The 24,950-nt window shown below is 48.9% G+C and overlaps 1 protein-coding gene across 3 annotated transcripts in view; it reads left to right on the plus strand.

Moving 5' to 3' along the window:
- VANGL1 (VANGL planar cell polarity protein 1) overlaps positions 1-24,950 on the plus strand; it is a 54,148-nt gene that overhangs the window by 10,379 nt on the left and 18,819 nt on the right. For all 3 annotated transcript variants that reach the window (XM_055312253.1, XM_055312252.1, XM_055312254.1), the window contains 2 exons: positions 6,348-6,480; positions 10,296-10,903. In XM_055312253.1, coding sequence (XP_055168228.1) covers positions 6,348-6,480; positions 10,296-10,903 — 741 coding nt within the window. The remainder of the gene's footprint in view (positions 1-6,347; positions 6,481-10,295; positions 10,904-24,950) is intronic.

Here is a 24,950-nt window from a genome sequence, read left to right on the forward strand (position 1 = left end):
CAGTAAGACTGTGCATATAAAGTGTTTAACCTAGCACACAGTGGAAGGTCACTAATCAGTGACTGTGTTAATGCTATTAACAGTCTTGGCATTTCAGCACCACATTCAAAGGTCCCAACTGGCTAGAGCCCAAAGGTCCAGCTGTGTTGGCAATGCTGCTAGGGCTGGGAGCTCCGGTTGTAGTGGTGTTTTCCTGACCAAGCAGTTGCTCACACAAGCAGCCGAATGCAGAGTGGCGTTTTGTTTTGTAATAGGGCAATAAAATGTGTTTATCTAATTGACTTACATATTTGCGAGCCCGTATGGATGTACACAGGCTGCAAAAGGTGTAGAAGGATGTTCTCTGAGCTGCCAGCAGTGGTCACCCATGGGACAGGGGCTGGACACAAGGCAGTGACTGATGGGAATTTTGTTTTTGCTTTATCTTTCTGTACCTGTTCTTCTACCAGGGTGTGTTTTGTAATTAAAAATATGAATGAGATAAAAGCGTATAAAACAGAAACTTTCAAAGATTGTTTAATGGTCTGAGAAATCATGTTTACAAGGGCATGTTCTAAAAAAACAAGACTCAAAACTCCGTACATTATAATCATTCTATATTCTTATAACAAGATGAATGGTAACGTTATTGGCTGCACCTGTCTTGTCTCTGAGTATAGAATTATTAAGATTATGGGTGAGTTTGTTTTTTTTTTTAAACCTCAATTATTTTCTGAATTTTCACATATTGGTCCTAAAATCCTAAAAATGAGGGCAGCCCGGGTGGCTCAGTGGTTTAGCGCCACCGTCAGCCCAGGGTGTGATGCCGGGGTCCCAGGGTCAAGTCCCACATCGGGCTCCCCACAGGTAGCCTGCTTCTCCCTCTGCCTGTGTCTCTGATTCTCTCTCTGTGTCTCTCATGAATAAATAAATAAAATATTTTAAAAAATAAGTAAATACATAAAACACCAGAAACAGCCATTTGGAAACACGACATCTTTGCATCTTCCTGCAGACAGTCATTCCTTTGTCAGTGTGCCAAGTTTTTCTTTTCCACACGACAGTGACAGGCATAGGAATTTGGGGTGCTGCTGGTGCTTGGGGATGGATTGGGGATGACACATTACAGTATTCTGAGTAGGAACCATCTCTGGCCTCCTCTGCCTATACATGTGCGTCCCAACTGTCATACGTAGGGGCCCCAGGCTGTCCTTTGCTCTTTTCTGAGGCCTTTTGGGGCCCCCAGAAATTGAGACAGCAATGCCCTTGTGGTGACTTTACGATCGAAACAGCATGCGGAACTGTTAATACTTTCTAGGGCCCATGTGGAAAGTACTTGGCAAATGATAGTACAAGCTGAGCCTTTTAGTGAAGTACTCAGGGGGTGTTACTGAAAGCCTATTCAGAAAAGCTTTGTGTGGAAGCGATGGCCATTCAAGATTCCATGGGTTCTTTTTTTTTTTTTAATTTTTATTTATTTATGATAGTCACAGAGAGAGAAAGAGAGAGAGGCAGAGACATAGGCAGAGGGAGAAGCAGGCTCCATGCACTGGGAGCCCGACGTGGGATTCGATCCCGGGTCTCCAGGATCGCGCCCTGGGCCAAAGGCAGGTGCCAAACCACTGCGCCACCCAGGGATCCCCAGATTCCATGGGTTCTTTTTTTTTTTTTTTTTTTTTTTTTTTTTTTTTTTTATTTATGATAGTCACAGAGAGAGAGAGAGAGGCAGAGACACAGGCAGAGGGAGAAGCAGGCTCCATGCACTGGGAGCCCGATGTGGGATTCGATCCCGGGTCTCCAGGATTGCGCCCTGGGCCAAAGGCAGGCGCCAAACCGCTGCGCAACCCAGGGATCCCGATTCCATGGGTTCTTGATGAAAAAACAACCCCCACGTGCAGTGAATTCTCTGAGGGCCCTGTAGGGCCTAGCGGCCAACTATGGGGCAGAGCTTGTAGCCTGTAGATGGTGTGTGCCAGGGAGTGCTTCGGCAGGGCATAAAGAATATTGTACAGTGGGACTCCTGGGGGGCTCAGCGGTTGAATATCTGCCTTGGGCTCAGGGCATGATCCTGGAGTCCCGGGATTGAGTCCCACATCGGGCTCCCTGTGGGGAGCCTGCCTCTCCATCTGTCTGTGTCTCTGCCTCTCTCTGTGTCTCTCATAAGTAGATATATAAAATCCTAAAAAAAAAAAAAAAAAAAAAATTGCACAGTAAGGATACCCCTCATCAGTGTGTATGCAGGCCCTAGACCCAGCGAAGGGTCTGGTACCCCCAGGAGGCTCCCTGTGCAGCTTCTCTGCTCAGCAACTTGAATGGAAAAAGTGGGAAAGAAGAGGGCTTTTTGGTAACTTTTGCAGGCCTCTAACTCAGAGAATAATGAAATGCATCAAACTTGATACGCCCAGTGACACCAAGATCATCTTTGGGGGACTGGCTGGTTTCCAAACAGATGATAAGTGACTCTTTTTCGACAAAGAAATCAGTGGCCTGGTTTTGTGATGTCTGCTCTCTCCAGAGGGTGTCCAGTTAGTTCACTTGCTGGGAAAATGGTGCAGACTTCAGCGACCTTGCCTCATCTGGGGAGTCTGGAGCGGTGGTTCCCCAAGTCCCGTACAGCAGTGGGCAGTGATGCTGATAAACACTTGGTGGGCACTGGAGAGGTTCCTCAGTCTCTGTCCCCCCAGAGGTGGTGCCTCCCTCCAGCAAGCAATAGAGTGGCAGTGCAGAGAGGCAGTGTTATTTGCCTGACGTTCCGAGGCTAGGAGATAGGTTTCAGGCCTGACTTGTTGGGCCTTTGGAAGCCCAGGCTTTCCCCTCTGGGCTGTGCTAGATGGGGAGCAGCAGGAGGAACCGATAGGGGGAGGGTGGGGGCAATTCGAGTGACTAATGCGCTGAAATGCACTGTTGAAAAGAGGGCGGCCAGAATGCAGAGGGAATTGGCGCTTTTGGTCCCAGGCGGCGTCAGAGTTAGTTTGTGGAGTGCCCAGCCCTCCCACCCGAGCGGGTGCCAAGCCAGCGGAAGCAGCCAGCCAGCCCCACCATCAGCAGGGAAAGGACAGGTAGTGGGTGGTGGTAGAGGAGGAAAGGGAGGAGTGACTGGTGGGGCCGGCTTTCCCCAAATAGAAATAGACAAACAACAGAAACCTAGCGAAATAGTCTTCCCAGGAAATGCCTACTGTAGTGGGAAGAGAACAGGGGTGGATGGGGGTTCTGGCTGCAGCGAGGCGGTTTTACAGCAGCCCCCAGATGCCCAGCGGGGGAGTTGCCTAAATAGATGCGTTGACACACACACGTGCAGGTACAGACACATGCCTGGGCCTCCTGCGTGCTGTTGCTTGCTCTTCCCACCCTCTCGCCTGCATACACACAAGCACAGATACACTCTGATCTGTACCCTTACAGGTAGATGTTGCATAGACACAGTCTCCGAGGTAAAGATATCCATTTAATGCTATTTTAATAAGCCACTCTGTACCTCAATATTGTACAGCTGAGCATTACACTCACCTCTCGGCTCCCATTATTGAGCCCCTGCTGTATACAGGCATTTCACAAACCGCCAGACTTCCAAGCACTCACTCCCCCAACCCTCTCTCCAGGAGCATTTGGGTGGAAGAACCTTGGGGACAGTTTCCTAGACCACCTGCATCCTGATCACCTGGGGTGCTGGTGAGAAATGCAGATTCCTGTCCTCTCCCCTACAGAACTCTCTAGGGGTGGGGCCAGCGAATCTGCACCTAAATCCCTGCCCCAGGTGGTGGCTCTGCACACTCAGGTATGAAAAGCGGTGTGAAAAGCGCTGGTTTAGCTGGTTTCAGGTTTCTGGCTTAGGGGGATGATAAAACCTTCCTGGGGTTATCAGATCCTAGGCTCCTATCTGGTTTACCAGATGTCACCAAGGGAATGGTTCAGGCAGTCACTTCTCCTTTGGATGTCGTTGGGCCCTTTATGCGCCAGGCGAGATGGGCCAGGGGTCAGAGGGATGGCTGGCCCTAGAGAAGCTGTTTCCAGCCCTGGGTGTGTCCCTCTCCTGCTCTCTGCCTCGGCTGTGTTCAGGCTCCAGCGCTTGGCATTCACTGAAAGAATTTTGACTTCCAGTGGAATTTGTGCTGTCACAGGATTTGACCCATGGGGCTGGTAAATAGATAGTCGGGTTAGGGGAGCATGTGACTTGGCTGATTACAGAAAGAGTCGATAGCTCGGGGAGCAGGTGGGGATGATGGAAACATAAGCTAGAAGACGAACCTCCTGGATCTGGCTGGTGCAGGCCCTGGGGAGCAGGGTTCTAGACTTCATCCACACAGGTCATCCGGAAGACTGCCCAGGCACATGGGAAGGCTCTCCCCAGTTGTTTATTGTTTCTCCCACTGGGGCCTTGGGAAGTGATTATCTTTGGCAGCCCAGAGCCTTGGGCCTGTGGCCTTATGCCATTCACGTGCACAGTAGTTTGTGACTGCCAGCAGTCGCACCACAGGCGCTTTCCAGAGCGCCAGTAGTTCAAGTAGAGGGTGTCAGGGTGAGCATCAGGAACGGTCATGCTAGATCTTCCGGTTGCTCTTCAGATCAGCGCAGCACAGTGGGTGTGATTCGAGGTGGTGGGAGCAGAACCGGGTTCACATCTTGCTTTGCCTCTTACTACTATTTTGGGAGGTCCATTAGCCTCCATAAGCCTCAATTTCTTCATCTCTAAAATGGAGACAAGACTACCATCCTCATACAGTGATTGTTAGGATCGAATGGAATTAATACAATAAAGCACCTAGTAGAGTGCTCTCCAAAGTGGGGGTGGGGGGTGGAATGACTGGCATCTATAGATACATCTCTAGGTGAGCAGATTCTCTGCTGTCCCCCTCGTTAACCTGGTTAAACTAAAACACTCAAGTTGACCAGGACACATGTGTTTCTGGACTCTATTTAGCAATAGATCGGGATGATAGGTTATGCTCTAGAAATTCGAGATGCTCCTCACTGAGAGTGTCTGGGCCCCAGGATGCTTCCCTGCTCTTTGAAGGAACTAACCAGAGCTTATCCTAGGGAGGTGCCAGTAAGGTAGGTGTTGGCCCGCAGGAAGTCTGTGTGTGATTTTGTTGGCTAAGTAGCAGGCTAATAGGGGACACGCCGTGGAGAGGAAGGAGCTGGGTCGTGTGTTAACAGTTGCTTCTACATCTCCCCTGAGGCCCCCGCACGGAGCTCTGCACACATTATCTCTTATCATTGTCCCTGTTTCACAGAGAGGAAACTGAGGCTTTCAGAAGTTGAATAACTTGCACAAGGTCACACATCTAAGGGGTAGAACTGAGATCTGACTCTTGTCCCCAAAATCTGTGCACAGTGCTCTGTCCTGCTCTGGGTTGGGGGAGGACACCTTGGGAATGAAAGCAGGTGTTTGAAGGGAGGACTAATGTCAAGGTGGCCCATAAGACAGGGAGTTGAGGGAACTTATTCTTGGTCACCAATGGGCAGGCTCCTTCTGTGGGGGCTCCTCTGTCGAGTGTTTTCAGGTAGGGGGGCAGGAGTGCCAGTGTCCATAGGTGCTTAATGGCCAGGTTGTAACTTCTGAGTTTTGCACAGTGATTGATTCCTTTGGTAATTTCAAGATTGACCCATGGCAGGGTGCTCTGGCAGTTACCCTGGACGACTACCCAGGAGGTCCATCTGGGGTAAAATGAGGCAGCAGCCTGTTCTCCTCAGGAAGCCTAAAAATACACACACATGCACACACACAAACACGCCCCTTGGTTTCGTTTGTCCTGGCTTTTATTGTTCTTCTGGGTCGCTTTTGAGTTCAGCTAGAACCTAGGGGAGTGACTTTTAGTCTGATTTTGTAAGAATGAGAAGTAAAGGCTTCTTTGTACTGGTTTAGAATTTCCTTTCTTCTCAACTTGTCCAAAGGTGTAGGGTGACAATGTGTCCCAGATTTTTGTGGACAGACCAACGTGTAAAATATCTTGCCATGTTGTCCTCACAGGAAAGTCCGAGAAAATAGATTTAGGCAGGTTATAACCAAATCAAGTCAGTAATTTCACAGTAAAATGTGCTTCAGCTACAGAAATTCTGAAATTTACAATTAAAGGCTTTGAGAAAATATTTTCAATTCCATTGTTGAGGGAGGAGTAACAGCCTTTATTTAGGGTCTTGGAATGGCAGAAAGATAATACTAAGTAGAGAGTAAAAATTAGCTTACTCCTTGCAAGGGGGGAGGCTTGGGTGGGTATTGGCATGGCGTGTGTGTTTGTGTGTGTGTGTGTGTGTGTTTGTGTGTGTTGAATTTTACTAAGCTCAAAATGAAATTTATAATATATTTCAATGGGGGGTGATTCACATGGTATAAATGTGCTGACTGATGATCTTTTTTCCCCCCCTCCCAGGGAGAGAAATAGAGAGAGACACAAATCACCCCGGAATAAAGATGGCAGAGGGTCAGAAAAATCTGTCACCATTCAAGCTCCTACCGGAGAGCCCCTGTTGGCAAATGATTCTACTCGGGCAGAGGAAGTTCAGGTAAGGATCAAAGGCAGTCTGTAAGCTCACTGCTCCTTGATGGAGACTCCTTTCAGCAAATGTTTTCCTAAGTCTTGTTGCAGTAGATTCTCTTGGGTTTTTATCTTTATTTTTCTAGCATGGTAATGAGTTTATCTATGTCTCGTGGTTTCTTGTCGGTCTAAGGACAGCCTGTCCTGCCATTGGCTACCTTGGGGATTTTTCTGGAGTGTGATTGGTTGGCCTGCTTTGAATGGTGTTGAAAAGAAGCCAGCCAGCCTGATGACTGGGCAGAGAAAGGGAAAGTTACAGGCTGCAGTCTCCGGAGACATGGTCCAAAGTGGAACAGTGCATGAGGGAAGGAAGGAAATGCTGTCCAGAAACCTTGAGTACAGTGGGGAACAAGAGGTTAAGGGAGCCCAGACCAACCACCATGAAGTACATGAAATAAATTGGGGAGTTGTACACTCAGATGCTTGACAGGAAAACTGGATGAGTGAAGTAGGCCTTGGGTCACAGAGAAGGGGCAAAAAAACATACCAGGCAAGCTCAGGGGTGAGCTGTAACCTGTGTGGCACTTCCGTTGTCGGGGTCGTGGTACAGAGCGATGGGGTCTGTGGCAAACTGGAGAATGCATCTCTGTCAGCAGAACTGCAGCTCCCCAGCTCCAGACACTTACTACTGCTCAGGAATGCAGGAATTCAGTGTTCCTGGTCTAGTGGTATTTAAGAAAAGCTGAAAATTAGCATTTTTATGTGAAATCACCCAATATTCAAATATTGGCAACCTGTGAACTTTTAAGACACTGTGTGAGTTCTCCTCGCTGGGTCTTAACTATCTGGCAGCCCACCTGACTTAAATAAACATCTGAAGCATACTCAGAAACATGTTTGCACACCCTCCACAGTTCTTGAAATATACGTGTGGCCGGCCTTGGCCCCAAATAAATCAATGTCTGCTCACGCCTGCAGGTACGTACACACACACATATATGCATTTATAAGCAGATGGGTGGCCTGAAATTGGAATTCCTCAGAGCACATGAGGTGCTGTGGGATGAATGTAGAGTTTGTTGCTGGTACTTACCATCACCCCACCTGCCATGGCTCTGGAAGGACCAGAGGGACGGTTAGATGGTTGGGACTAATCCTAAGATTAGACTACCTTATAGGGGGGTCGCTCCCTTTCCTTCTAGATGCGGATTCGGAGGTGCTGGTGGCCCACTGTGAAGGCATTTCTTCTTTGCAGCTTCTCTACGTCTTGGAGCTCACTGAGAAACTGTTGGTGTTTATTCCAAGTGGATGTGATGGGAACAGCACTGAAATGGGCTTTTGGAGGCTGTGTTTCTTGGTAGCTCTGTGACCATGGGCAGTCCTGACCTCTGTGGAACTCAGGCTCTGGAGTGAAGATCTTGGGTGTCAGAGCATCTCAGATCCTTTCTGTTCTAAGACCCTCCAAGCTTAAGAGGACCTTTTGGACATCTACATTTTCTTAGGCACAGATGTATACTCATTCTCAAAATGTCCAGGGGCTTAAGTTAGCAACTCTGGTAGGAACAAGGGCATTGAATAGCTAAATCATAGCAGTGTGGTGGTCATCAAAATGGCCACAAGATACTAGTAATAATTACTTCCACATCGATTATCGACTAAATTTTAGGCCCAGTGCAAAACATGGAATCTGGTTTTTGCTCTTCACTCAGAGTGTTGTAAAATAAATTGTTTTGTGAATTGGCGTTATAATGAGTTGTTGATCTTTGTAGCTGTTTTTTTCCCCTGTTGGTGAGGTTTTTTTTTTTTTTAATTGAAGTAAATTTATACACAATGACATGAACCAGATCTAAAGTATATGGTTTGGGAAGGTCAAACTGCTAACTGAGCCCATAAAGCTCACACTATCACTACTGTCTCCCCAGTCAGTTCCTGTCCCTACCTGCAGCTCTCTAAGACAAAGTCTATTGTGATTTCTCTCACTATAGATTCAGTTTGCCTCCTTTAGAACTTCATATAATTGGGACCATTCATATTCTTTTGTTTCGAACTTTTTCCAGTAAGTATAATGATTTTGAGATTTATCCACGTGTTGGCATGTTTTAGCAATTCATCCTTTTTTTGCTTTTGGTGAGTGTTCTGTTAAATGAATTTATTATCCATCCTCCTGATGAATAGACACTGGAGGTACGCCATCTTGGGCTATTCCGAGTAGAACTGTTACAAATGTCCTTACACAGGTCTTGCAGACACATGTTTACATTTATTTTGGATAAAAACCTGAGAGTGGAATTGCTGGGTTGTACAGTTGAGCATCTAGTCAAATTTACATGACCCCGCCAGACCAATTTTCAAGAGTGATTGTACCATTTTATACTTCCCTCAGCCCTGTGTGGGAGCCTTAGTGGCTTCTGGCCATTGTCTTGAGTCGTTTCTTTCATGGTATGTCAGACTTTCCAAGTTGAAGAACTCTTTGCTCATAGGTCAAGACCTTTGCCACTGCCACGGCTCCTTGTCGCAGCCTATGCACCGATACATCATATTTTTCTAATCATTACTAGATTTAAGGTTATTGTTGGTTGTGAGATCCCTATCTTGATGATCCAGCTGTCAACTTACACTAGATTTTTTTAAGTTGGTGTCTTCCACATGGATTTCACCCAGCTTGCCCCTACATCGGACTGTTTTTTTCCAAGGTAAATCATATACGCAAATCCCTGAGGCAAAACCTTGTTGGACCCCATGTGGCTTTTCTTTGTTTTCTTGCTCTGTTTTGTTGCTTTGTAGCAGTCAGAGTTCCCAGCGAAATAGCAGAACGGTTTAAGAATCCTAAGAACTGGATCATGTTCAGTAAGGAGACTAATGAGTCCAACTGGAAACTACCTCAAAGTTTAAAAAGAGAAAGCAAGACAGTCATAGACACATCGCAATAGCTTGGGAGTTCCGTGCCCTTGTTGTCTGGTGTGTCACAAGAATGTGTGTTCAGGGAGGGATTTTTGAGCTGTCCTGGCCAGCAATACTTGAATTTGCTTAGCTTGCTCAATGAGAACCATGGTCACGGAGTGCTTGACACTGATACTTACTAAAACAAACAGACAAACCCCAACGACTAGCTACAGGTCAGCTGTGATTTGTACGTAGCGGTGTAAGTTCCCTAGCTCTTCAGAGCTGCTGGAGGGTATCGTAACACCCCACTTCCAGAAGTTAGCCTTGGTCAGCCTTTCTAACACAGCCATGAATCTAGAAGGAAAAGCAAAGCCTTCTTAGGCCAGAGGCGAGCCCTTCCGTGTTAGTCTCATGGTGGGATTGCTTACTGCAGGGCACAGAGCCCTTCCGGAGGTTGCAATACGGGGGATGATCTACGTCAGAGTAACAGAGCACCCCACAAACCAACCAGAAGGTTAGGCTGTGTTTTCTCTGTTTGAAAAGGTAAATATGTGATACAACTTGGAAAGCTTCAAGGCGGGATGCCTGGGGGGCTTAGCGGTTGAGCATCTGCCTTTGGCTCAGGGTGTGATCCCGGAGTCCTGGGTTCAAGTCCCACGTCGGGCTCCCCACAGGGAGCCTGCTTCTCCCTCTGCCTGTGTCCCTGCCTCTCTCCATGTGTCTGTCATGAATAAATAAATAAAATCTATATTAAAAAAAAACTTTAAGGAAACTCATTAAGATTCACAGCTCCTCTGTTTGGAGAGTTAAGCCTCCACCTTCTAGGGTTGCTCATGGGTGCGGGTTGGTTCGGGGAGGTGGGCCCCTCGTCTGTCACCTGTCTCCAGGTGCCTGCTTCGTGGCTTTGACTGATGACCTGCCACCTGTGGCTCTTGACACTCACCTTTCTGTCCCCATCAGGATGACAACTGGGGAGAGACCACAACAGCCATCACGGGCACCTCAGAGCACAGCATATCCCAGGAGGACATTGCCAGGATCAGCAAGGACCTGGAGGACAGTGTGGGGCTGGACTGCAAGCGCTACCTGGGCCTCACTGTGGCCTCGGTCCTCGGACTTCTAGTGTTCCTCACGCCCATCGCCTTCATCCTGCTGCCCCCCATCCTGTGGCGGGACGAGCTGGAGCCCTGCGGCACGATTTGTGAGGGCCTCTTTATCTCCGTGGCCTTCAAGCTCCTCATCCTGCTCATCGGGACGTGGGCGCTCTTTTTCCGCAAGCAAAGGGCCGACGTGCCACGGGTTTTCGTGTTCCGCGCCCTGTTGTTGGTCCTCGTCTTCCTTTTCGTGGTCTCCTATTGGCTCTTCTACGGGGTTCGCATTCTGGACTCGCGGGACCGGAATTACCAGGGCATCGTGCAGTACGCCGTGTCCCTGGTGGACGCGCTGCTCTTCATCCATTACCTGGCCATCGTGCTGCTGGAGCTCAGGCAGCTGCAGCCCATGTTTACGCTGCAAGTGGTGCGATCCACCGACGGCGAGTCCCGGTTCTACAGCCTGGGACACCTCAGGTAGGGGGCACGTCCTCGAGAGGCAGGAAGGACCGCTGTCGGATGCGGACAGGGACGGATGAGGACAGGGGCAGATGAGGACAGGGGCCGAGGGCCTGGACCGTGGTCTGACTCCTCTCTCCAGCTTTTGGGAGGAGCTGTGTGTGTGTGTGTTGGGGGGGTGTCCGTGTGCATTGACTTTCCTGACTGCTGGCAGGTGACACGTTGCCAGTTTCATCCAGGCTGCGGTTTTGTTGGGCCAGCTCTCAGACGTGGCCCCTCCAGAAGGGATGGAGGTGATATGTGGTGATGGCTGCTGGCCTTGCCCCTGAAAGGAGCCTGTGAACAGCGGCAAAGTGACCGGCCCCTCCAGTTTGCTCAGAATGCTACATCTGGTTTCCACCCTTGTCCTAGTGGAATTATTCATCATTCCTTTTTTTTCCCCCTCCGCTCTCAGAAGTGTCCAGGTTTAGGCACTAAATTACAGGGCCACCCTAGTGACCCTCAATAAGGACAGAAGTGCAGATTAGACACCCCAGACTTGTGAGAGTTGAGCGTTTTGGAAATGTATGCATGCGATAAAGTTAGAAATATGTCGAGATATCATACTTTAAATTTGTGCATGTAATCTGTTTCATAGTTAGCTAAAAAAGTGATGATATTCTATTTTATTTCATGTTTATTTATCCTGAGGTAAACACTTTGGATAGATTGTCACATTCAGTCTTCACAGAACCCTTTGATACTTGCCAGTATTATAGATGAGGAAATAGGGGATTGGGGGATTTAAGCAATTTGTAGAGAACAATATGGCAGGCCTCATTTAGGATTTATCCCGTTGTCATGAAGCTGGGCTTCACTTAATGCCCTCACTGTGGCATCTCTCACTTTGTGTTTCTCTAGAAGTTTGGTTGGGGCGGGGGGGGGAGGGGTGGTGGCAATTAATGTTATTTCCATTTTATTTTATCTTCTTTGTTTGCTATTACAAGCACAAATGTTATGATCATTCTTGTTCAGGATTACTGGTGCACATGGGCAAGTTTCTCTAGATGGTCTTCCTTCATGTTCACCGGACCATTTTTTCTGTTTTCTTCCACAAATTGAGGAGGGGGCAGAGGACAGAGGCTGTGTCTCACTCTCATTGCATCCCCAGTGCCTGGCCTGGAGCATGGTGTACAGATGGCACTCGCATGGTTACCAATCAGTAGCTAGCCTGACTTTGCCATCTCCTTGGGCTCTCTTGCCTCCTCAGGTGATCTCTGCCGTTGTGTGTAACCTGCTTGACACATGGTGAGCACTTGGTTAATTGTGGCCATTCTGGCCCATGATTGTGTAGTTGGCAGAGCAGCCAAGACCTGCAAGGACACCATAGTGGTGTCAGAACAATGGGCTTTGTCATATTTTTGGCTGGGACAGAAAGGTGGCCCAGCCCTGGTTTGGGGTTGGGTCACACTGCCAAACCGTCTCATGTTGGCATGCCCCCTCTATTGTGCTTCTGGCTTAGCTTGTACCCCCCACCCCCCCAGGATTGGATGGTTTAGCACTGGGAGCTTCTGCCGTCCTGACTGGTCCTTGGAGGGAATCAGTGTCTGAGTCACATGCTATGCATGGCAGAATCCTATGTTTCGAGTCCTTTGCATGTGCCTGTGGGAAGTCACTGTTACTCATGTCTGCTTTCTTTCCCCCGTTTTCAGTGGAGAATGACCAGCAGACTTGTGTTAAAAATCTGCCACATGTAGAGCTGGGGGCTCCCAAGACACAACGATGGCTGCCTTCAGAGCTCTGTTCTGGAACTCCTGGAGCTCATGGTCCCTTGGCTTTCACGGTCAAGTAGACGCTGCTCTACTTGGACAGTTGCCGACACAGGCCTGGGTACAGGCGATGGAGCACAGGAGGACGAGGCAGTGTGGCAGCAACAGAGCCCAGCAGGAAGCGGTCTATCCCAGGACAGGACAGGTCTTGCTCAAGATTAAGAGGGTGGAAAGAGATCTAGCTCTGGTTACAGTAGAGACAGGTGCTATTTGAGACTCTTAACGCAAGTGGCCACGACTCTCACTGCCACGAACCCTGTCTGTGGGGTGGAAGTGTGAAGGGAATCATCTCCCCTTGAGTCATCCAGGTGATGGAGCTGACTTCCCCTCCACAGCTCCCACTTCGCCCCTCCCTCTGAGACTGGTTGCTCTGCGAGCTGGACAGGGGCAGGAGTGCAGAGGGGACAGACAAAATCGCCCCGGGGGAGTATGGCCGTGCTGTGTTCAGAAAACTGGCGGCGACCCTGGCACCTGACCACTCAGCCCTGCTGCCCAGGGAGACCTGGGTGGGTGGGCAGGCAGGGCTGAGTCCCAGGCTTGCTGCACACCTTCCGTGCCTGTCCTTGCCATGACCATCAACTGCCTGGCCTTAACTTGTTAACCCTGAAGCCACCAACCCCAGCTCCTGGGGAGACCCAAGGGGAGCACCTTTCTAGCAGCCCTAGCGGGGAGCATGTTGAGGTAGATCCAGTATCTTCCTTTGGGCTTCTCTCCAGGAGGAGTCCTTCCCCTGCCCTTGGTAAGGTCCCCTGTGTCCCTCACATGGAGGGGAGCCTTTGCTCATGGGGTAGAAAGATGGCCAGGGAAGGGGAGGCGCCTTTACTCTCAGATAGAGCCCCCTGGCAGGACTGGCTGCCTGTAGGCCAGCCAGCGTGTGTGAGCTGGAGCAGGCTTGGCATCTCCCCTGCTGGCACCCTGTGGGCTCAGTCACCTGCCGCTCCTTGGGCTAAATCTGGTCTCAACCCAGCAGTGGCTGCAAGAGTCACGGGGCCAGAAATATAACTTCTAAACCCTTTTGTAAAATGTGGAAACGGATAGGAGGGATGGGGGAATCAGAAGACACAAAGAGTGATCTCGGAGATCAGAATAGCAAGACTTCCTCTGCTAGTTGGCAGGCTGTTCACCTTCCCTTTATGGAAAAGCCTTCCTGGTGGCAGTGGCCTGATGGGCTTCGGTGCAGAGTGTTGGTGAGTTCTTTTCTTGTGGTGTTCTCAAAGCTGATTTTAGGGAATCGACTGAACTATTTTTTTTTTTTGACTGAACTATTTTTGACAGTTGTCAGAAGAATGCCTATTCTTCAGTTTCTTAAAAGATGCTTCTCGTTAGCTCTCAGAAAAGGTACAGTGGCCCCACTTGTTGGCAGGAGTGGTGTTATGGGTGTATCTGAAAACTTCCAGAAAGGTAAAAGGTTACTGTGGGACAAAGTGAGATACTGTAAATAGATTAAGGTCCTTCCTAACCTTTCTACCCAGGGCCAGGAGGATGACAGAGAGCTTTGCAGATGTCCGATGTCATTCATGCCTCCTGCGCTGTCAGGGCCGGGCAGGTGGTACGAGATGGCTGCCCTTTGCAGAGGAGAAGCCAGGTCCAGGGACTGCGTGCTTCCTGGGAATCACAGCCCTCCCCGTGCCTCTGGATAGATGTGTTCATAGTCACATCACTGCTCTCAGAACACGTGAATGAATGCATAGGTATTTTTGAGTTGGGTACCATGTGCCAGGCCGGGTGCTAGCTAATTTGTTAAATACAGGATTCTGTTTAACTCCCAGGGCTGGGGGCACGTGGGTGACTCAGTGGTTGAGCATCTGCCTTTGGCTCAGGGCATGATCCCAGAGTCCTGGGATTGAGTCCCACATGGGACTCCCTACATGGAGCCTGCTTCTCTGTCTGCCTGTGTCTCTGGCTCTCTCTCTCTCTCTCTCTGCCTCATGAATAAATAAATAAAATCTTAAAACAAACAAACAAACAAAAAAAAAAAAACCCCTCCCAGGGCTGAAAAGAGAGAATGCAGAGGATTGTCAGAGATGGCTGGCTTGCACTCTGGAGCCATTTCTTAGCCCATTGGTTCTTTTGCTCAGTTAGGAAACAAAACCTGGACCTCCAGACTACAGCAGTAGGTTTGAGCCACTGGTCAAAACTTTTTAGCTTTTCTGTAGGTCACATGTCCCCAAAAGACCTCTTTTAACTATGACTGTAAAAAACCACCCCAAAATGTAATAGTGTTGGGCAGCCTTTTATTTATTCATTTATTTTAATACTCTCATGGGCTGGTCTCAGCTGGGGGAGGTTCTTTTGCTGGTCTGACCAGTGTTTTCTGTGTGATTGCAGCCACGTGGCAAGGCTGCTGGGGCTGGGCTTCTTCCTCTTCCCACATGTTCTACGACTCTCCCTCCTCAGCCCTTTAGGGGAGTAGTTTCTTCATTAGGGTAGGTAGGCTTCCTCCCAAGGTTCCCAAGAACACAAAAAGCCATCTAAGGCCTGTGTCTGGAACCAGCCCCGTGCTACTTGCATTGTATTCTCTTGTTAATGCAAGTCAGAGCCCCAGCCCAGACCTAACAGAAGAGGGCCACAGGGCAGCGAGCTGGGAGCGTGGGGTCATTGGGGTCCACAGCCTAGCAGACTCCCACAACCACATCAGGCTCTCGTTCTCGGAGTCTGCTTGCTCCAACTTTGGCGTATAGTTCTAACAAATTTCATTACTGACTTCTCTCTCTCAAAAGTCCACAAGTAACATGTTTCACGTGAGGGCTACTAGAGGGAGGCATGTGAACATGGGTGGAAAGTGGTAGTGGGTAGTCCTCAGCAGAGATATGGAAAGCACAGAAACAAGCAGAACTCTTGCCTTTCCACAGCCGCCCCCCGCCCCCTGCCCTGGCCCCTTCTGTAAGGTAGTCGTTTGGCTGAAGCTCCATCCTACCGTGTCAGCCAGTGGGCTTTCACTGTTTGGGTTCCTAAGCACGCTTCATTTGTTGACCGAGAGCACCTTATAACTTGGGGCTGACCCTGCACCTTTTTATCGAAGGTCTGGCTACTGACCAAAGGACCATCTGTGCTTTAGAGGAAAAGATTCTCGGATTGCTTTTCCAAACAGTGAGGGTTTATCATCGTGCACGATCACAGCGTTGCTGTGTTGAAAGGAACTGCTGCGTTCCCCCCCTCACTAAATTCACAGATGGAAATGAACAACATGTCATTGGACAAAGGTGAAAAGACGATCCTTGTTATAACATGGCAAGGAACTTGGCTGAACTGTTTGCGTTCTGGTGTTCTGTGGCAGGTAGAGCTTGTGAGTGATGGAATTGAATATTTAGCTGAGGAATTTCTTTTTCTTTCTTTTCTTTTTTTTCAGAGAGAGAAAGCATGCACAAAGGGGTGGGGGCAGAGGCAGAAGGAGAGAGAAAATCGTAAGCAGGCTCTATGCCCAGTGCAAGCTGGTCACAGGGGCTCAGTCTCACAACCGTGAGATCACGACCTGAGCCGAAATCAAGTGTCAAATGCTTAAACAACTGAGCCACCCAGGCGCCCCTTAGCTGAGGAATTTCTAAGCAGAGTACTGAGGAGGCACCCACTGGGTGCATCTATCACCCAAAAGATGCCACTTGGATCCTCTTGAACTGCTTACAGAAAGTGTGAGAGGAGGGAGATGGGTTGCAGAAGGAATTGTAAAGCAAAAGGGAATCCAAACTTAGATTTGGAAACTTCTCAGCCTATCCATATTCCAAACAATGACTAGGTGTGTACTGAAGAAAACACCAAGGGTATGGCCACACAGCTGTTTGATTTTTTTTTTTTTTAGTTTATCTATTTATTTAAGTAATCTCCACACCCACTGAGGGGCTCAAACTCAAACTCATGACCCCAAGATCAAGAGTTGTACACTTTACTGCCTGAGCCAGCCAGGCACCAACTGATTTAATTCAGGATTTAATCAGCCATTCTAGCAGAAGCCAAGAAAAAAGATGGGAAGATGGGATTGGTACCAGAACAGCACCACTGTACTAAAAGGAAACAGAAAGGGGAGTGGATTGAAGAACGGCTGTGAATGTGCATTATCCTTCAAGGGGAGAATGACCCCAGAGGTGATCCAGAGATCCTCAGGCCCAGGGGCCGGTTGGTTCCTCACTGGCTTCAGAAGATAGGCCCCCCCCCCAGGGTTTCAGAGGGCCAGTTGGCCACTGCTAAGAGCTGCTTGGGCAGGGCTACCCCATAGAGCCCCGAGGATGCAGCATTGACCCAAAGGGAATTATCCAATGGAATTGGCCTCACTAGGTGTTTGGACTTGTTTAGGACCCATCACCCCTTTCCTTCCAGTTTCTCCCTTTTGGAATGGGAATGCCTATCCTATGCCTGTCTCATTATTCTGTTGGAAGTACCTACATTGTCTGGTTCCACAGGTTCACCGTGGCTGGAGAGGGGTCTTGCGTCAGTGCAGGTTATACCTTGAGTCTTGGCACTTAGATGAGACTTTGCACTTAGAGCTGGTGCCAGAATGAGTCAAGACCTTTGGGGCTCTTAGGATGGAATTGGTATACTTTGCATGGGAGAAGGACATGAGTTTTAGGGGTCAGTGATGGAATGTCATGGACTAAATTGTGGTCACCCAAAATCCGGAAGTTGAAGCTCTAAACTCCATGTGGTTGTCTTTGGAGATGGGTATCCAAGGAAGTCATTAAGGTTCAGTGAGGTCATAGATCTGATGAAATTTTTGTCCTTATAAGAAGAGACACCAGAGAGCGCTCTCTGTCTCTCTCTTTCCCCCTGTATACATGGACCAAAGAAAGGCTACGTATGGATGTCATGAGAAGGTCATTATTTACAAGCCAGGAACAGGCCTCTCATCAGACATGGAATCAGCCAACCCTTGATCTTGCACTTCTAGGCTTCAGAACTGTAAGAAAATAAGTTTTTGTTGTTTCAGCCACTCAGTCTATAGCATTTTGTTATGGCAACCCAAGCTAAGACAGGAACTTTATGCACTGGTGACACTTGACCCCAGAGCCCCAGGAAACCATGGGATCAGTGAGTGTGGTTCAGCCCTGATGGAACAGAGCTCATATTGTTCCTTCTCCAGCTCAGGCCTGCATCCTCACAGCTTGAGTGGGAGCCTGGCTTCTCTTGAATGCACTTCAGTTTTCCAGTTAGAAGTGAGAAAGGGAGAGTCTCCTGGGAAGATTAAGGTTACTCTAGTAATTCCAGGCTAAATCCAGCTCTCCTTGAAATCTTGTCTGTGATTCTGGGTCAAGTGATATCCAAGCTACTGATCCTGATCAGATTGGACTGTCACACTGGTCTGTGCGCCCTCCCTCCCACGTTCAAGACTGGCACTAATGGTTCAGGGAGGACCCAGTGCCATCAGCTGTGAAGTCAGGGAGAGTTTTATATGAGCACCAGAGGTTTTGCTTCATGTCACTTATAATCATGGTCTTTCTTTTCTTTTCTTTCTTTCTTTCTTTCTTTCTTTCTTTCTTTCTTTCTTTCTTTCTTTCTTTCTTTCTTTCTTTCTTTCTTTCAGATTTTATCTATTTATTCATGAGACACAGAGAGGCAGAGACACAGGCAGAGGGAAAAGAGCCTGATACAGGACTCGATCCTGGGACCCTAGGATCACAACCTGAGCAGAAGGCCGATGCTGAACCACTGAGCCACCCAGGCGTCCCTGTGATCACGGTTTCATACACAATTTCATTTTTAGAAATGCGTGTTTTTGCTTAACTGCTTTTCAGTAAAGACTGCTTTTCAAAAAAAAACTGCTTTCAGTTTGCTGGTCTTCCCTCCCACCCCCTAAAAAGGCCAAGGATAGAAACAAATAAGAGCTGAAGAGTAGTAGAGTGGAAAGGATTTTGCTCAGATCTGCTTTGCTGTGGGAGAATTTTGAAGGCGGGCGCAGAGCTGCCGTTTGTGGTTTGGCCCTGTGGTGCCTGTTAAAAGTGGCGGTAATGAGAGTGTAAGGTGCCGGACACTGCAGCACTGTGTTTGTACAGCTGCCTCCTGGCAGCCGCCGCAGCTGGGAAGGCTTCCCTCGCACAGCGTCTGCCCAAAAGTCTTCCTCTACCCCTCGCAGAGCACGGCCACTGTGAGCCAGGGAGCTCGTGGATGCAGAGCTGCTTTAGATGGCCTTCCAACAGGGCTGCAGGTGCCTGGATGGTTTAGCCCGAATCCGGGAGGGAGTGCTGTTCATTTTCCTGAAGGACTCACCCTGCAGACAGGGCCTGGCATTCTGCGTGCCTCCCCCACGGATCAGTGGGTGTGATTTCATGCAGCGGATAAGCTATGCTAACACTCCAGAATACTCGTGGGCAGGGGTCTGCTTTCCTGGCCCTGCAGAGCCACTGCCCAACTCTGGTCTGTGGACCAGATCCTGGCTCAGTCCCTGCTAGCCCACTTGGCCAGGCTGTCTGCCTGCAGACTCCAGACTTCTTGTGCTGTGCTCTTGTGCTTCTTCCCAAGGCCAGAGGGAGGTGCTGTTGTTAAGAAATGTGAGGTGGGGGATCCCTGGGTGGCGCAGCGGTTTGGCGCCTGTCTTTGGCCCGGGGCGCGATCCTGGAGACCCGGGATCGAATCCCACATCGGGCTCCCGGTGTATGGAGCCTGCTTCTCCCTCTGCCTGTGTCTCTGCCTCTCTCTCTCTCTGTGACTATCATAAGTAAATAAAATAAAATAAAATAAAATAAAATAAAATAAAATAAAATAAATAAAGAATAAATAAATATAATTTAAAAAAAAAGAAATGTGAGGTGGGGGGGGAATGCTAGGGGCCGTGCACCTGGGTGGCTCAGGCTGTTAAGCCTCTGTCTTCATCTCATGCCATGATCCCGGGGTCCTGGAATCAAGCCCCATCTTGGACTTCCGGCTTAGCAGGAAGCCTGCTTCTCCCTCTTCTTCTCCCCTTGCTTGTGCTCCGTATCTGTCTCTGTCTCTCTCACAAGTGAATAAATTTTAAAAATCTTAAAAAAAAAAAAAAAAAAAGTTGAGACCAGATGAGAGAATGCCAGTCAAGCATCCCAGGTGGGCCTTGGAGGTACCTTGGTTCCTATCTCAATCTCCGCCTTAGAGAGCCCCAAGCAGGCAGCTATCTCTGCTGTTTACCGGTTGATTCAGCACAGTAATTTGAAGCATTGAGAAAGCTGAATTTCCATCCCAAGCAGGGCAGATGCAGCCCAAGGTGGACTTGCTGGGGTGGGTGACAGAGGGGCGGGGTCCGAGCCCTAGCCTGGCGGCAGGTCTGGCAGGCCTACTGTGGCAGTAGCCAAGTCGGTCGCTAAAAGGGAAGCATGTCTTCACGGGTTCGCCAGCATTTCTCTGCCGAGGGAAAGGCCATCAGCTGGACAGCCAGCCCTGACAGGCCCTCCTGCTCTGTGTCCTCTGTCGGGGTGGGCGGTCCGCCTCATGTCTCACGACCTTGAGCAGCAACATAGGTCCCTCCTGGCCTATTGTGACCGAGTCCCCAGAAATCCAGCCTCCCCCCTCCCCCCGATCTTCCAGATCTTTCTATCGTCTGATCCAGATCTGTCAGTCAACACAGCCATTCCTCATTTCTGCCCCACCCTGTCCTCAAGTTCAAGGTGATCATTGCCTGTTATCTGTGTAGGACTTGAAACCATAGCCCCAAAGGCAGTCGCAAGAAACATTCTCATAAGGTAGGAGGGCCCAGAGATGCAGACATTCGTGTACCAGGTTCCTGGTGGAGGTGGCAGCGGTGTCCGGGGGCTAATTATACTTTCAACTCTGGGACTCCCATGAATGTGGCTGAAAATCGCCCTGAGTCCTGGGCACACAAAGTCACTCGATCTCTGCATGCAGGGGACAGGGAAGCCCACACACTGGAAGTTGCAGTCTTGCTGACTCTTCCAGGGAGAAGTCAGATAAAGCAGAGTCTCTCAAGCAGCTTGCCCACATTGGGTGTTTTCACAAAAAGCTGAGCCGTTTTAGAATTTTCTAGAAGACCTTGCTTTAGGCCTAAAACACAGTGACTGGAGCAGACACTCCCTAAAGAGGAGGAATAGGAGACTGCTGGTGCCCAGGCCACCTTTACTCTTGGCGTCCTCAGGTCTCTGTGGCCTGCCTGCCCTCTCTCCTACCCACACACTCCGCCTCTGTCCCATCCTCCCTCCTTACCCTCTTGCCTTTGCTGCCCTGCCCTCCATCCTTCTGGCCCTAATACAAGTCTGTATGTTTCCTAAAGCTGTTCTAGTAGAGGACCACATGCAGAGTGGCTTCAAACAGTGTTTTCTCTCCGTTTTGGAAGCTTGGCACCTAAAATCTAGGTACTGACAAGGCCATGCTCCCTCTGAAGGTTCTAGGGAAGCATCCTTCCTTGTCCCGCTAGCTTCTGGTTGTCAGCACTCCTCGGCGCTCCTTGCAGTCTCTGCTCTGTTGGCATGTGACATCCTCCATGTGTATCTCCTTTTCTTTATAAAGACATCAGGACGGAACGCCTGGGTGGCTCAGTGGTTGAGCGTCTGCCTTCGGCTCAGGTCATGATCCCAGGGTCCTAGGATCAAGTCCCACATCGGGCTTCCCCACAGGGAGCCTGCTTCTCCCTCTGCCTATGTCTCTGTCTCTCTCTCTGTGTGTCTCATGATTAAATAAATAAAATCTTTAAATAAAAAAAAAGGCACCAGCATGACCTGAACTTACTGTAATCATTTCTGCAAAGATCCTATTCTGTGGTTCTGTGTAGACACGTGGATTTGGGGAGACGCTGTTCACCCCACTACAGCAGATGCTCGGAGCTGCTTTGTGATTCAACAGTGGGGCCCTATTGCTCTTACTGAAGTTGTTTAGGCAGATTGTCTTGCTCCCACCTACTTCTGCCCACACTGCTTCCTCTGCCTGGAAGGAGCTTGACAGCATGTGTCCACATGGTGTAGCCATCGTTCAGCATTTAAGACTTAGCACAAAAACTCAGCTTTGCCGCCTCAGTGGGTCTTCACCTGAAACCCTCCACATCCACTCCCACAGTCACATGTCCTGTCACAGCCCATAGATCACCACATCGACGGGAGCTAGAGCCTCTTGAGGTTCTGTTCATATCTGTGTCCCAGTCCTTGGGATTTAACGGGTGCTCTTAATTCATACTAGCCTGTGAATGGCTTTGGAGAAACTGGCTATCAAGATTTTTGAGTGTCAGCATCCTTAGTTGGCTCACAGGAAGACGAGTATGGCCCTGAAAGCAGACCTCTGCAGATTTTTACTGGGACTGGAACGCTCTCTCTTCGGGGCTTTCCCATCAGCACACCACCAAGGTGATCAGAATGATGGTGGCTGGCATTTACATGGGGTGTTAACACGTAAGAGATGCTTCCACATTTTTCACACATGAAGAAAGCTGTTTTTGTTGACAGAGTGAAAGAGGGCAATATTTGAAAAGAAGTGGCTGAGACCTGAATGAGACTTCCCCACTTGGCCCTGTCAGGGAGGGCCTTTCTCGCTGCCCTGGGAGACATTAAAGACTAAAGTATGAGGGTCTTGGACTGGCTGAGCAACAAAGCCTAGATATTTCTGATTTTAATAGCATGTATTTTTTTTTAAGATTGTGTTTATTTATTTGAGAGAGAGAGTGGGGAGAAGAGCAGAGGGAGAGGGATAAGCAGTATTCTTCCCATCCTCTGTGCTGTGCTCAGAGCCCAACTTGGGGCTTGATCTCACAACCTTGAGATCATGACCTGAGCCAAAATCAAGAGTTGGATGCTTAAGCATGTATTAACTGCAGAGACCATAACCAAATCCAGGGAAAAGTGAATGACATAGGCAATTCTTTATGTGTAGCATGTATGTGCATCTGTGCATGTATGAGTGTGTACACACATGCACATGCTCTTCTAGACTTCAGTGCTCTTACTTGCCTGGTAAGAGAGTGAAAAGGAGGGAGGTTGTTGGCTACCATTGTTTCCTTCAAATATTTGATGAGCTTTCACAAGAAAAGGGGGGTTTGGGTCCAGAAAGAAGTGGTGGGCGGACCACTGGGCAAATGTTAGAGAGAGGTCATTTCAAGGCCATGTGAGAGTGAACTTTATTTTCGCAAGGAGGCCAGTTGCCCTCTGGGGTGTTATAAAGAGAATTGGTACGTGGATTGGGAGTTTGGCCTAGATGGGCTCTGATTTCTTTGCTTCTTGTGTCTCTGCTTGGATGAGCACTTCTCTTCATTCTGTGAAGAGTGAAATGTTGTGATTCAGTGTAAGTGGAGTTTAGGTCATGCTTTCATGCCCAGAGACTACATGAATAATCGAGCCACCAGCCAGACTCATCTGTTGCTGCCAAATGCTCGGGCTCCTTAGTAATATGACAGTTTGGTTGTCTGATGCCGTGTAGCTTATAAATGCATTCCCTGGCATTATTTCATTTGCTCTTCCCATCGTCCACATGCAGCAGTAGGTGCCCTCTGTCCAGCATGGACCAAGAAACAGGTTCAGAAAGGGAAATGACATCTCCGGGGCTGCAGAGGAGCAGGAGCAGAGCTGGAATCTCAGCCTTCTGACTCTGAGGCTGGTCCTTCTTTACAGTGTGTGCCCTGGAGGCCTCCCTGCAAGTAGGCCTGATTTTCAGGAGGCTGAGAGTTGGCAGGAAACGCTGCATAAAAGCAGACAGTGGCATCACCTTAGAGTCTAAGTCACCAGGAGAGCTGTGTGGACAGGATCTGCTCTGGCTTGTTTCCTGTGGCTGTGCCTCATGGTGGGCTCTTGGTGGGGAAGACGGGGGCACATAGAGACAGACAGGCCTCTCCAGCATCCATGGACATGGAAGCTCACAGTGCTGCTGTATACAAGCCATTTGCTTTGGGCCAGGTGCTTGGAAATAGAGTATCTCATTTAATCTTTCATACATACTTATACTTAAACCAGGCAGGCAACCCCTTCTTAGGAGCAAGAAAGTAGGGAGTGGATTCACGAGTCTCTGATATTTTTTTCCAACCTCAATGCCAACTGATTGTGAAGTCTCAGAAAGTCATAGAATTTGGGTTTGTCCCCACTGATATTTAAGCTCAGGAGTTAACTGCCACAGGAGACACCAGTCTTCAGCACCTTGCATATTTGAATCTCACTGTCTATCCCTGGAATATCTGACCAGCTACCCCCCCACACCCCTTCATTTCTTTGAACTTTAGTAATGCATTTTATAGGGGTGCCGGGGTGGCTCAGTGGCTGAGCATCAGTGCAGGTCATGATCCTAGGGTCCAGAGATTGAGTCTCATGTTGGGCTTTCCACAGGGAGCCTGCTTCTCCCTCTGCCTATGTCTCTGCCTCTCTCTGTGTGTCTCTCATGAGTAAATAAATCTTTAAAAAGAAATAATACATTTTATAAAGTTGAGTATTTGGGGGCCACTTATGTTTATAGTAGGGCTTTCTGTATTCTTCCCATCCTCTCGGCAAAGAATCAGAAGTTTAGAGAAACGAATTAGTTCAAGGTCAAGAAACAAATGATAGAGCCAAGAGTCCTGCTGTCCAGGGCCAAACCCTGGTGCCATTTGCTCCGCACATGCTTTCTCCCACAACAGAAACACGCAGAACAGCAGGAGGCATGGATAGCTAGGACAGTAATTTGGTTCTAGTTTTGTTTTTCAGAATTCATCTTTCAAAGACATGTCTTTCAGGTTTTTACGAACTCAGATGTGAACTGTGTTTGGAGATGCTTCTCTGCTCTAGGGCAAGCACAAGCCCCCCATCCCTTTTGCCACAGCAGTTGTGTGACAGTTGTCAACAGCACTGGAGATGTTTTCGTGGTTGATAAGCCACAAAAGGCCACAGGCCTTCTTGTTTCACCATCTTTGTCCTGAAAAGAGAATAGACAAGTAGGGCCACATGGTCAGCAGTGAGCTGCACTTTCAGAAGTGGCCGTGGAAGTGCCTTGGACGTGTGTTGATCCGTTGCTAGCCTGTCTTTTCCGTGAGTTCACGCTGGGATCAGCCTGGGCCAGGCAGACTTGACTGGCTCACTTTCACACTGGCAATAACTTCGTCTTCTTCAGACCCTAAATATTGCCTCATCCATGTTTCCCTCCATGCACATATCTGGGAGTCCTATCAGTGCACAGGTCCGTTACAGCTCCACATATCACTGTGCTGTTTTCCACAAATACATGTGATCTGTGAAGAGGTGTTTGCCTGGATGGTGCTACGGAATGGTAGGTCGGAACACATACTAGCATTCTCTACCTCGAGAGGATGTTCCTTGTCGTGGATTTTTGGTGGGGCCATGTCCACAATCTGTACATCAGCCTCCTCCTGCCTATAATGCAGGGTTTCCACGTAAGGATTGTTT

Source organism: Nyctereutes procyonoides, unplaced genomic scaffold (genome assembly GCF_905146905.1).
Source record: "Nyctereutes procyonoides isolate TBG_1078 unplaced genomic scaffold, NYPRO_anot_genome, whole genome shotgun sequence".
Classification (NCBI taxonomy): domain Eukaryota; kingdom Metazoa; phylum Chordata; class Mammalia; order Carnivora; family Canidae; genus Nyctereutes; species Nyctereutes procyonoides.